Raw genomic sequence first — 12,244 nt, 5'->3', positions numbered from 1 at the left:
ATAGCCAACTCCTACACTGTCCCGCAGGCACACGCAACTCCGACTTTGCCTGTAGATCTACTTCGCGAGGTGAGTGCGGATCGCAACATGCCGATGGCGACGGCCACAATGCTAGCGCTTGCACCACTTTTATCTATCCAATAGTAAAGCTAAGCACTCGTAAGCTCATAAGGATTGTTAGTTACGCCTGTGTGTATAGAAGTCAATGCAAGCAAGGATCAGGTGGTAAATACAAATCGTAAAGTTAAAATACTGCGGCAGGATAAGACCCCTCTAATCGCATTTCCAGTTACATACGTCTTCCCTTGATTAAAACAGCTGATCGCGTGCGCACTTACCAACATCTTCCCGTCATCTCCCAGCTTTCAAAAGTGCAAACCCCTCCCACTCTCTAAGGGTTTTTACGTGTCTATACATCCTTCACCTCTACCCTTTCTAACTGTCTCAGAAAAGGCAACGCTTTGTTTGTAGACACTTACAAGCCCATGATAAAGATCTTCCGCCTTAATGTATCCCTGCAATCCACAGCCTCTCACCTAAACCAAATATACTCTCGGAGGATTCGAAGGCCCAGTTACATCAACCAATTCAAGCGTCTGTTGGTGTAAGTGGATCAATAAATCCATCCAGACATGAAGAACCACATGCCCATTCGTATCAACTCACCAAGTCTTTAAATCAAGCATCTTATATGCAATCAAATTAATCGTGTATGTTCTCCTCTCAGTTATGCGTAGCTCTCTTCCTCTCATTCTATCATGCTTTCGCTCCCTATCTTCAATAGTGGGAGGCCTCCTGGCCATGGCCTCCCACATGGTATCACAGGATCCACCGGTTCTGGTCCCGGATCTAACGCCCATCACCACATATGAAGAAGCATACACACATTCTGTTAGACGCGGAAGAAATGTTGGTGATAAACTCATTTCTTGCATGCGTGCGCCCTGTTTCAGATATTTCGGGAGAGTGTTCTTCATTCGATGCCCACTCCCAGCAAGGCGGAATGTGGTTGATCAAGATAAAGAAGCTGCAGCTGACACAATCCACCCCTTTTGTACGGTGTCTATGCGTGGACATCCACGGCACTGGTGGTGGGCATTGGAGGTACGTGGTCTTCAGAGATGGCGGTTGCCTGTTCTGCTTCATTCTCTGCATCAGGTTGTCCGTGCAGCTGAAACTTTAAACAACATTCCATATAGTAAAACAGAAATTTTCTAGATACTTGTCAGAGTAATCAAAGTATCTAGAAAAAGTCTCAACTAGTAAATGCGGAACACTTTACTAGTTAGTCATATGGTAAAATATTTTTATATATGAATTACAATTATTTTGTAGTTGTTTATATAGTAAAATTTTCCTATATACAAAAACAAGTAGAATCATTGATATAATAAATTATATCTATATGAATAAACTAGGACCATTAATACAATAAAATATTCCATATATTATCAATAATAGTTTTACGAACTAGAATGAAAACTAATAAATTGTGAAATCTAATTTTAATTTATCAACAACTAAATAGCCTAATATACAGTCATAATTTAAACAATCGTGTGCACGCACACGTGTGTGTGTGTGTGTGTGTGTGTGTTCTACTATGTCTAGCTTTTTGCCAATGATCTTAATATTGTAGTGAGATTAAAAAATTTTGCATGACCAAGAGCCCCTATCCCAATGGAGTTGCTCCTCCCTAAATGTTCCATGTTTCTTCACATAAGTAATGAAATCCTCTGAACCATATAGTTTCAAATATGCAATTAAATATCCAACAAAAACACTCAACTTTTATGTACCCAAACAATGATAGATAGCGATTTCCAATAGAGAGGCACCCTTTATTTCCATTATTTGTCTTGAAGTTGTTATGTAGTACTGCTACTTGTACCTAATGTCTCATCTAAGCTGACTCTGCTTTCCTTTCATTGATTGAACAATAAGAAACCCCAAGTCAGCAAAATCATTGTGTTTTCTCCAACCTTTTGCGTTTGTATTGCCTAACTTTTGTTTCCATTTCAACATTCAAAATCAATTAGAGGTACATAAAATGATTGTGCTTTTCATACTGTTCATATCTTTCGTTTTCATACTGTTGAAGTCTCTACATTCATACCATAAACAATGCAATAGGCACTTCTAGCAACATGATACACCCAAATAAAACTCTCAACCAAGCATACACTAAATCTCATTCAGTGGAGCTAACTAAACCTAGATACTCTAATATATAACAGGTCATGGTATTATGGCAAGTTTTGGGAATATTGAATTCAAAAGCAAATGAAGTGAACATGGAAAGATGTGACATGAACAAAGTGTTTTATGAAGCAATATAAAAGACTATTCAGATGCAAATCAATACAAAGGATTATGCATTACTGCTTGAATAACCTACACGAAAAGATTCAATTATTGTACTTAGTATCTTGCAACTAACAAAAAGCAAATACACTTTAAGACCAAAGATAGGGGCCCTCTATAAAGATTTGAAACCATATAGGATTTGAAACCATATAGGGTTATACATAGATATCAGCTGCAAAATATGTCTCAGACAAACATAAGAAACTATCCAAAAAGACTATCAACATTGAATAAATTACTCAATATGTTAGACTCTAATTTTTTTATGGCTAAACTTAAGTATTATAGACTACTAGATCTAAAAATTTTAAATTATCATCCTATATGGATGTGCTTGATAGATACTCTATCAAAACACAAGTCTGTATATTTGGTACTATATTTGTAGTGGAATTGAATGATGAAATGGGGTTTAAGTGCTAGATGACATGCACAATACATGAGAGTAGTTCTAGATTGAAGCATAGAATGTATCACAAAATGGAACATGCTTCACCTATTCAGTTTTGACTTTACATAGATCAGACTAGATCTCATGCAGATGTCACTATCTCCCCCTCATGCTTCAATGGCATTTAAAACAACTCTAGATCATAACATCTGCAACAACAAATAGTGGCGCTTCATAAAAACTCTTATGTGGCTTGATCTCTCTCACCCCTTGCTGTAACTCTAGGAAAAGCTCATGACTTCTACAAAACAGAGGATTCCTACATCATTGATGACTTTAACTCTCTTCAGCAATCACTACTATAGCCATGAATACCCTCTTTAAAGATACTACAATTAGCACTATTTAAATCAAAGGTGTTGTCCAATGAGAGGACAAACTTGCCACTGTAGAATGAAAAATCCTATAATGACTGCACTATCCACTTCTTCAATTACCTTGAAAATATTTTCTATCATTTCTTCCATTATTTATACTGATATTTGATCAACAAATTTATCTCCAGCTTTTCTCTCTTTATTTTGATATCTCTCCTGAATAGGAAAAAATGCAAAAAAGTGATCATCTCCACTGTACCAAGAGGACAAAAGAAAGGGGCATCCATTCAAGAAGTTAAAAGCTTGCGAAGATGATGCATGATTTCAGCACTTCATAAATAAGGAGATGCCTCCTTCATACTATCTTCCGACATTCATATCATTGAATCATTGAGAATTTTCTCTAATCTGTAGTGTTTCTCATCCTTGCCTATCAAAATGGTAGCTGCCTTCTTAGTTTAGATAGCAATAGATTCTCAAGCTTTCATATTTTCCTCTCTCTCTCTCTCTCTCGCCTGTAAGTGAAAAAAATCCACTCCACACTTTCCCTTGTAGTATCTTGCTTGTACATGTCTATCCTCTCATAGCATGCACAACCCTTTTTTGCTTTGACACTATCAACATTGCATGCTAACTAACAGTAGAACCTATTGAAATAGTTGATTGCACTGCATTAATTGCTACTACAATCACTATAAATAGCCCCAAGTCTTGAGTATTGCATCCTACCTCTTCACAAACAATGAGCTCTCCTTCTCTATCCTTAATCAGACATCAGATTCCCATCATAAAATTTCCTTTGCTTTTAAAGGTTTTGGAGACCAAGTACGAGATTTTAAATAGTTGAAAATTGTCCCTCAAGGTATCAAAGATAGTGTGATAAAAGAGAGGAAATGCAAAGTCCATGGTCATCATGTAAATTTTGAAATTGAATATTGGCCATCTGTGTAAATTCCTAGGTAGAGCTTCCTATCATTGACAATAAAAATTTAAGCCTTGAAAGGATTGGATCTTGAATCAATCCAAAGTATTCAAGCAACCTCGTTTATAACTTGAAGTCCCAATTCAGCCCTCTTGTCATACATTTAGCTTTTTGAGCTGGAGGAGACTCGTCTAGGAGTTCAAGAGACCACCATGTCTTCATTTGGCAACACTAAAGTCCAAGCTTTTTGAAGGGGCCAAATAGACCTAGTTTTCTTGAGATGAGTTGAATTTTTACTTTGAGCAATGAAACAAACCCCTATAGAAATCATAAGAGTAGCAAATGATTCTGCAACTCCCCTTTTACCCTACTACCACATGTCCTATCATATATGAGCTTTAGCAACATATTATTGTTATACCCTAGGCTTTCTTAAAGTAGCCCTCTAGCTTTAGCAATAGTTGTTTTTGGTCTCTTTGCATCCTAATCTTTGACCTATTTCACCTAGTAATGGTAGTCTACCAACATGGCCACTCATAGTTATTTCATGCCACACTTGAAGAAAAACTGTTTAGCCATTACTAAATCTAAAGTAAAAGCCAAATGGAGCAAAATTAAACATTGTATTCTTCACTTTCTAAGAAATCAAGAAGATCTTGGAGCTTGGATGTGATGCCAATGATTCACAAGCAGAAGAGCTGGCTATGGCATACAAATAAGCCTATTGTGGAATTAGATATCATGGCATGGATCCATATTCACACGCTGCCTTTGTAAAAACTCTCTTTCCACCAAACATCACATGCATGTAAATAGCATTGGTTAGATCTTGAATACCAATGCAGATGATGGAATCTCTTTAAATGTAGATGATTCCTAAAATCAACAATCACATTCCTAGAGTAAGATACAAGCTTTGAAAAACATCTAGGGTAGAAAAAATCACTGTGCATATTGAGAGGAGTGCCTTACCTTTTACTCTCTTGAATAGATCATAGCCAAAGATCTTGAGTGTGCAATAATTAGTGGCTATCATATTCATGATCTACTAGCACAAACACTCCATTGAGAACAAGAACAAACAAAAGGGGCAATCCAATTAGTGCTTAAATTAGAGATGGGTTTGTGAATGAACCATTTTCATCTAGCCGCAACACTCTGAGCATGCATTCTCACCCACCTTCCTATGCAACACTTCAAAAGCCCTCCATTGATAAGGAGAGTAGGGTTGAAGGTGTCCAAATAGGTGGACCACCTTCTTGGTTGAAATATCCCTTTCATTTCCACCCATCCTAGGCTACTTTGGGCTATTTCAACCTCCATTTATTGACCAAACCATATGTCCATGAACCACCCTAGAGGCCAAACTAACCTATCCATTTTCCTTAACCAACTTTTTAGTTAGAAGCATAAAATTGAAGCCCAAGAAACCCCTAACACTACAATGATTTGAGAGGGAGAGAAAGAGGGAGAAAGAAGGCTTCTCACCACCGCTACCGCCGTTCGCGAAGAAGAGGAGGAGGTGTACGGAGGGTGAAGAGAAGCCGTCATCGCGAAGAGGAGATTCCAAACCCTTCTTTGAGCATTTACGGTGAATGCATTGTTCATTCTTGCTTTGCTTTTGTGTTTTCTCTATCTCTTTTACTTGATTTTTGTATAATTTGTGTGTATTGAGAGAGAGAGAGGAAATGAGAGAGAAAGAAAGGGAGAGGGATAGGGATAGGAAGGGAGAGGGAGAGGTAGAGGGGGAAACATTAAACATAATAGGGAAAGAGAGAAAGAGAGGGAGAGGAAGAGGGAGGAGAGAGAAAGATAGGGGGAGGGAGAGGAAATGAGAGAGGGAGAGGGAGACATTAAACATAATAGGGAAATGAGAGAGGGAGAGGGAGAGGGAAAGGGAGGGAGAGGAAAACATTAAACATAATAGGGAAAGAGAGGGAGAGGGAGAGGGAGAGGGAGGGAGAGAGAAAGAGAGGGGGAGGGAGAGGATTTGAGAGAGGGAGAGGAAGAGAGAGAAAAACATTAAACATAATAGGGAAAGAGAGAAAGAGAGGGAGAGGGAGAGGGAGGGAGAGGAAATGAGAGAGGGAGAGGAAGAGGGAGAGGGAAGGAGAGGAAAGAGAGGGAAACATTAAACATTATAGGGAAAGAGAGAGGGAGAGGAGAGAGAAAAAACATTAAACATAATAGGGAAAGAGAGAAAGGGAGGCACTACAAGGATTTGAGCTAGTAACGACGCCGATTAGCGATGGCGAATAGTGGCGTCGCAATTGGCGTCGCTACTAGCGTCGCTATTTGCGATGAAAATAGCGACGCACCGCAGGGAAAAAAAGTGGCCGAAACCGAGCGCGGTTTTCATTTCGTGTTTGCTTCATTGTGAGTTTTGAGAGTGAGAGTGAGGGAGAGAACGACCATCGTGAGAGAAGGAGAGGAAGAAGACTTGCCGCCGTCGCTACTGCCATTGTTCGCGAAGGAGAGGAGGAGCCTTCATCGCAAAGAGGAGCCGCCCCACACTCGCCATATCTCATCGGTGAGCCTCCCTCTCTCTTTCTTTTTCTTGTTTAAGGTTTAAATCACTTTCTCTTTCTTTTGCTTGTTTAGGAGAGGAAATGAGAGAGAGGGAGAGGGAGAGGGAGAGAGAGGGAGAGAAAGAGAAAGAGGGAGAGAGAGGGAGAGAAAGAGAGGGAGAGAGAGAGGGAGGGGGAGAAAATGAGAGGAAGAGAAAGAGAAAGAGAGGGAGAGGGAGAGTGCATTCTCTCTCTCCCTCTCCCTTTTGCTTGTTTAATGTTTAAATCACTTTCTTTTTTGCTTGTTTACGAGAGGAAACGAGAGAGTAAGAGAGAAAGAGAGGGAGAGGGAGAGAGAGAAAGAGAAAGAGAAAGAGAAAGAGAAAGAGAGGGAGAGGGAGAGGGAGGGGGAGGAAATGAGAGAGGGAGAGAAAGAGAAAGAGAGGGAGAGTGAGGGAGAGTGCATTCTCTCTCTCCCTCTCCCTTTTGCTTGTTTAATGTTTAAATCACTTTATTTTTTGCTTGTTTAGGAGAGGAAATGAGAGAGAAAGAGAGGGAGAGAAAGAGAGGGAGAGGGAGAGGGAGGGGAAGGAAATGAGAGAGGGAGAGAAAGAGAAAGAGAGGGAGAGTGCATTGTCTCTCTCCCTCTCCCTTTTGCTTATTTAATGTTTAAATCACTTTTTTTTTCTTGTTTAGGAAATGAGAGAGAAAGAGAGATAGAGAGGGAGAGAAAGAGAAAGAGAGGGAGAGGGAGAGGGAGAGGGAGAGGGAGAGGAAGGAAATGAGAGAGGGAGAGAAAGAGAAAGAGAGGGAGAGGGAGAGGGAGAGAGAGAGGGAGAGGGAGAGGGAGAGTGCATTCTCTCTCTCACTCTCCCTCTTGCTTGTTTAATGTTTGAATCACTTTCTTTTTTGCTTGCTTAGGAGAGGAAATGAGAGAGAAAAAGAGGGAGAGGGAGAGAGAGGGAGAGAAAGAGAGGGAGAGGGAGGGGAAAGAAATTTAAGATAATAGACTTATCGATAATGGTATGCAATGTGCTTTGCCATGGGCCACGTACATTGGTGACTCTTTAAGATGGCTTAAAATTGGTCATGTCCTTCGTAATGTCCAAGTAGGGGATCTAATTGTGATATGCATAATTCATTGTTTTTGTATTAACTTTATAGGCATAACAAATTAGAAATCATGCCAACTAGTCAACGGAAGGACTAAAAGAAAATGATACTATAGCTAATGGTCATTACGGTACTTCATCAAAATGAACCCAAAAGTATTGTTATAGAAGAAGAATCCCTTAAATTGAGTATAGGATATTTTCTCTCAGGTCTTATGACTATGAGTAGAATTGATTGAAATAAATTTTATTACTATAGTTGATAAATTTCATAGATGGCATTAATTTTAATACGCGATCCTAAGACTAAAAAACCACATTTCTAAGATGTTTTTTGTTGAGACTGGTTTATTATTAGACTAAGAGATCCTCAATGATGCTCATAAATGGATTACTTATACTCAAAGCCCTCAAGTGCAATTTTTTACAATAACGAATAATTATCTACCAGGACAAACAAATCCTTGAGCATGATACAAGGCCGAGATATAACATCAAAAAATCTCTCAACTACTATATACAATGCAAGATTTATGGTCAACTTGCAACTTGACATACATCTCCATAAAACTATCCATTTAAGCCTTGTTTGCTGTAATGTAGATAAGATGGAAAATGAAGAAGGTCTTATTGTTCAAGACCGCGATACGTATCTTAATCAGTGTGTCCCATATCCTTGCTCTCAATGCAAGTTGGCAATTAGACGAAAACGCCGATTGTCTATAGAACACGTACGACGATTTGGCGAGTTTCAATCTGAGATCATTGATTAGGTGATTGCGGATTTTCAACAAACGGTAATTTGAAGTTAATATTAATCGTGCATTGTACTCGCAAGCTAATTGAAAACCATACACAATAAGATTGGGTCTTGTTGGCAAATTTTCTATCCAGGGGGGTGATGTCTCGACCCAAGGGGGAGTGCACCCTTTGTGGCCAATTAGAAGAGTTCATGGAGGTGCGATGGATGGACTGCAGGAGCCAATCCACAACTCGCAAGGCCCATCTATACCGTCAATGCCAGAGGAGACAGACAACCTTCCCAACCTACCTACAATCTTGGAGCCTGAGATGGAGGCAATGATCGATGCATTGATTCCCATGGATGTTGAGACATCTGACCCGCTTAGAGAGAAAGCATCCATACCATTATATGATGGGTGCTGAGTATCTCGGTTGAAGACATTGCTTGCACTCTTAAGTGTGCAAGCGAAATATGATTGGAGCGATACGAGTGTGACTGAGTTATTCAGGTACCTTGCACATAGGCTTCATTGATTTTTTTTTCAGTATTATTGCAAACATTTGTGCTTTTTCAAGGTGTTTTATGATTTTTTTCAGGTTATTAAAATATCATATATTACCACCTGCAAATACCATGCCTGAGTCTCGTGACGATGCACGACATGTTTTACGGAAGCTTGGCATGGACTACAATAACATCCATGCATATATCAACGACTGCATACTGTTTCGAGATGAATACAACTATGGAGACATGTCCAAAGTGTGGTGCTCACAGGTATTGACAGGACTTGCAAGGGAAAACCATCCCTCAAAAAGTTCTCAGACACTTTCCGCTCATCCCCCGCATAAACCACATGTTTTGCACGTTTGGCATGGCAAGCTTAACAACGTGGCATGTGCAGAATAGGTCCATGGACGGAGTTCAACGAATATCAGCGGATTCGCGCGCATGGAGCCACATTGACTCTACCTTTCCAGGCTTTGTGCGAGAGCCAAGGAATCTTCGGCTCGATCTCGCCATGGATGGTGTGAACCCATTCGGTCTGCGCTCGACTTCTTATAGTGTGTGGCCTATAGTGCTTGTCAACTACAATATCCCTCCATGGCTTTTTATGAAGAAATGACATTTTATCCTTAGCTTGCTCGTCCTAGGCCTCAATGGAAGAGAAGGTGAATCGCTTTTGTATGTTGCACCATGCCTCCATGGAGATGTGGCTCGCCAAGTACCAGATTGCAAGGCAAGATCGAGAGGAAGCGCGAGCTGAATTCCAACGCAGTATGCATCATCGACCGATTCAATATCCGGAAGGCATGGAGGAGATGCCGCGGTTTATGTCAACATGATGGTTGCATGGAGCCTTGACCGCAACATCCAGCGAAGGGACAGAGGTCTCAATGGAGGAGTGGGAGTTCTCAAGGGGATGTAGTCCAAAGGTGATGATGGATTTAGAATGTGTCATATCTAAATTTTATATGCGATATCTAATTTGAGTGTTTCAATGTACAGTACAAAATATATAGTGCAGCGTGTCACAATGGTTTGAACTCGCTTTGTACATGTTTGTGAATAGGTAATCTTCTATCAAAACCCCCGACAACCTCGATGGTGGTATGTTATACCTTCAACTCCTCGAAGTGCGAGAGTATATGATCAAAGTGATATTCCGGGCATAGATAAAGAAAATATGCAAATAGAGGGGTCGATATTACAAGGGGTGGAGGCCACCGCAAGCTTGGAGTCAGCATCGGCTAACAATGATGGAAATACAGTAGTCCAAGAATTTTCTGAGAACAAGGCAAACTCGTTCTTTTGTGGTGATATGTCTATCGACCTTCCAGTGTATGCAGAGTTGTGTCAGGAGAATAACATGGGACCATAGAATACTTCATTCTTGGAGAATTGTATTACTCAATTCGTTGTTTAGATCTTCCATAAAGGTACATAAGATATGCATTTTAAGAGGGTTTTTTCAAAAATGATTTATATTACTGTACTTTGTATAGTTTAAATTGATAATTCTAACACCATTTTTTATCTGTGCAGGTGACATTTTCAGGATGAGTCGAGGGATGAGCGATGAGGAGTTTCAGGACATGATGGCACGCATGTCTCCAGACTAGCTTGCAAGATTCAGAGAGATGGCAGACTAGGAGCTATCTCGTTCTTTGTCAGGGCGCTCTGCTAGATCTGCTTCAGCGTGATCAGATGCTTCAGCTTTGAGTAGACGATATCGACGCTCACGACTTGGGCCAGAGGGAGGGACTGCATCGGGATCAAGGGGTGCTATTGTGGAGACACGGATGTGGTGCCTCCGCCTCGTCGTTTAGCTGGAGCTACATCACCTCCAGGATTTGTCACACCTGTGGGGACGTCTATTCCAGTTACTCCGGCTTTTCTGTAGCCGTCAGCGGGTGGCACCCCTTTAAGTGGCACTCCAAGAGAGGTTACCCCCGTCGGTACACCGGATGCACAAGGGTCTCCTGGATATGCCCAGGAGCATGGACGGAGATGGGAGAGGACCCATCTTAGGCAGACTCCTAGGGGTTATGGATACCTGGTTGATAGTAGGTCAGGAGCCATAATCATGAATGATGAGGGGAGGAGGGTGATGGCTCGCATGAGAGAGTTGTGCCAACAAGTTTTTCGGCACAACGTCCTGGATCATTGGAAGAACATACCGGAGGGGAGCAAGGACTACATAGTAGCATCCTTGCACGAGGAGTTTCTGGTGCCAACCGCAGTAGATAGATTCTCTAGGGGCTGGATGATGGATTGCATGCGTGCATACATGTCACATAGACGATCCGATGCACGCAAGGCAATCAAGAGTGGGGCTGCAAAGCTTGAGTGGTTAGATGCAGACGATTGGCGCCGACTGAGGGATGAGGCTACAGATTTGCTAAGATGTTGGAGTCAGCAGCAGGAGGCGGCAAGGGCACGACTCGAGGCCGGAGTGGTCCATCATCTTGGGAGTGGCGGCCACATGACATATTTGGAGGACTTTGTAAGTTTCTCTTTTGTTTTACTTATTTGTTTTTTTGAAATATTCTTTGTACTGACAATCATGTTTCTAACAGTTAGCATTTTATTTTCTTTGCAGCACTCCATTACAAATCGCGATCCGCAAGGCCTTGAGACTTGATATGCAGAGAGGCACGGTCTCAATGCATTGATCGACCGATTGTATAGACGCGGCGGCCCTATAAGTCACCCATCTTTCTTGTCCGTAGTTACCATGAGATATTTGAATGCATTATTGTATGGTGGATTGATATGTTGTTTCTTTTTCTGCAGAATCCATTCGATGCTCCTTTGCAGCAGAATGAGCTTTTGGGGGACGAGGATTTGTAGCTCGCCCTTGGATCCTTGGAGCTCACACACCTTTAGTTTTTAGTCGCCTGATCTATGTAGACATTTTCTATGTATTAGTAATATCATTTCATGATTGTACCAATCGCATTTTATGCGATCATGTATTTATTTCATATATCAGTTTTATGATTTCAGTATACATTCTTTTTGTTTGCAAGCGCTTTGTATGTAGTAGTGCAGAAACTATTTTGTATGGCTCTCATACATCACACAGTGCTATAGCTGCCCTGCCACAATTTTTTTTCCCCCTGTTACCGTCGCTATTTGTGTCGCAAATTTACTGCTCGCGTCGCTATATGCGTCACTGCTCGCGTCGCTATATGCGTCGCTATAGCGACGCCAATAGCGGCGTTTCTATGGCGTCATTAATAACGACACTTTTTGCGACGACAGGGGCAAATTTTGTTGTTTGTATTTTCGTCACTTTAAACGTCGGTATAAGGTCTAT

At 41.0% G+C, this 12,244-nt stretch overlaps 1 protein-coding gene and 1 long non-coding RNA gene across 2 annotated transcripts; both read left to right on the top strand.

Moving 5' to 3' along the window:
• Positions 1-203: 203 nt before the first annotated feature.
• LOC148039254 (uncharacterized) lies at positions 204-9,979 on the top strand. Its single transcript, XR_015690392.1, has 5 exons — positions 204-1,104; positions 8,280-8,473; positions 8,571-8,929; positions 9,018-9,198; positions 9,326-9,979. It is a non-coding gene; the product is annotated as an uncharacterized LOC148039254 (long non-coding RNA).
• An 847-nt stretch (positions 9,980-10,826) lies between these two features.
• Positions 10,827-11,927, top strand: LOC148039253 (uncharacterized). Its single transcript, XM_087675142.1, has 2 exons — positions 10,827-11,428; positions 11,525-11,927. Exons 1-2 carry the CDS (start codon positions 11,009-11,011, stop codon positions 11,564-11,566), a joined length of 462 nt encoding a protein of 153 aa, XP_087531268.1. The 5' UTR covers positions 10,827-11,008; the 3' UTR covers positions 11,567-11,927.
• Positions 11,928-12,244: the final 317 nt, after the last annotated feature.

Source organism: Lygodium microphyllum, chromosome 3 (genome assembly GCF_053477565.2).
Source record: "Lygodium microphyllum isolate KBCC chromosome 3, Lygodium_microphyllum_v1.1.10, whole genome shotgun sequence".
Classification (NCBI taxonomy): domain Eukaryota; kingdom Viridiplantae; phylum Streptophyta; class Polypodiopsida; order Schizaeales; family Lygodiaceae; genus Lygodium; species Lygodium microphyllum.
This window is presented reverse-complemented; position numbering and strand designations above follow the sequence as displayed.

Bases quoted from the DNA above. Each gene is read 5' to 3' on its own strand.
- LOC148039253 (XM_087675142.1), top strand. From the start codon at position 11,009: ATGAATGATGAGGGGAGGAGGGTGATGGCTCGCATGAGAGAGTTGTGC. The intron at 11,429-11,524 runs GTAAGTTTCTCT...TTTTCTTTGCAG, and splicing joins TGACATATTTGGAGGACTTT to CACTCCATTACAAATCGCGA.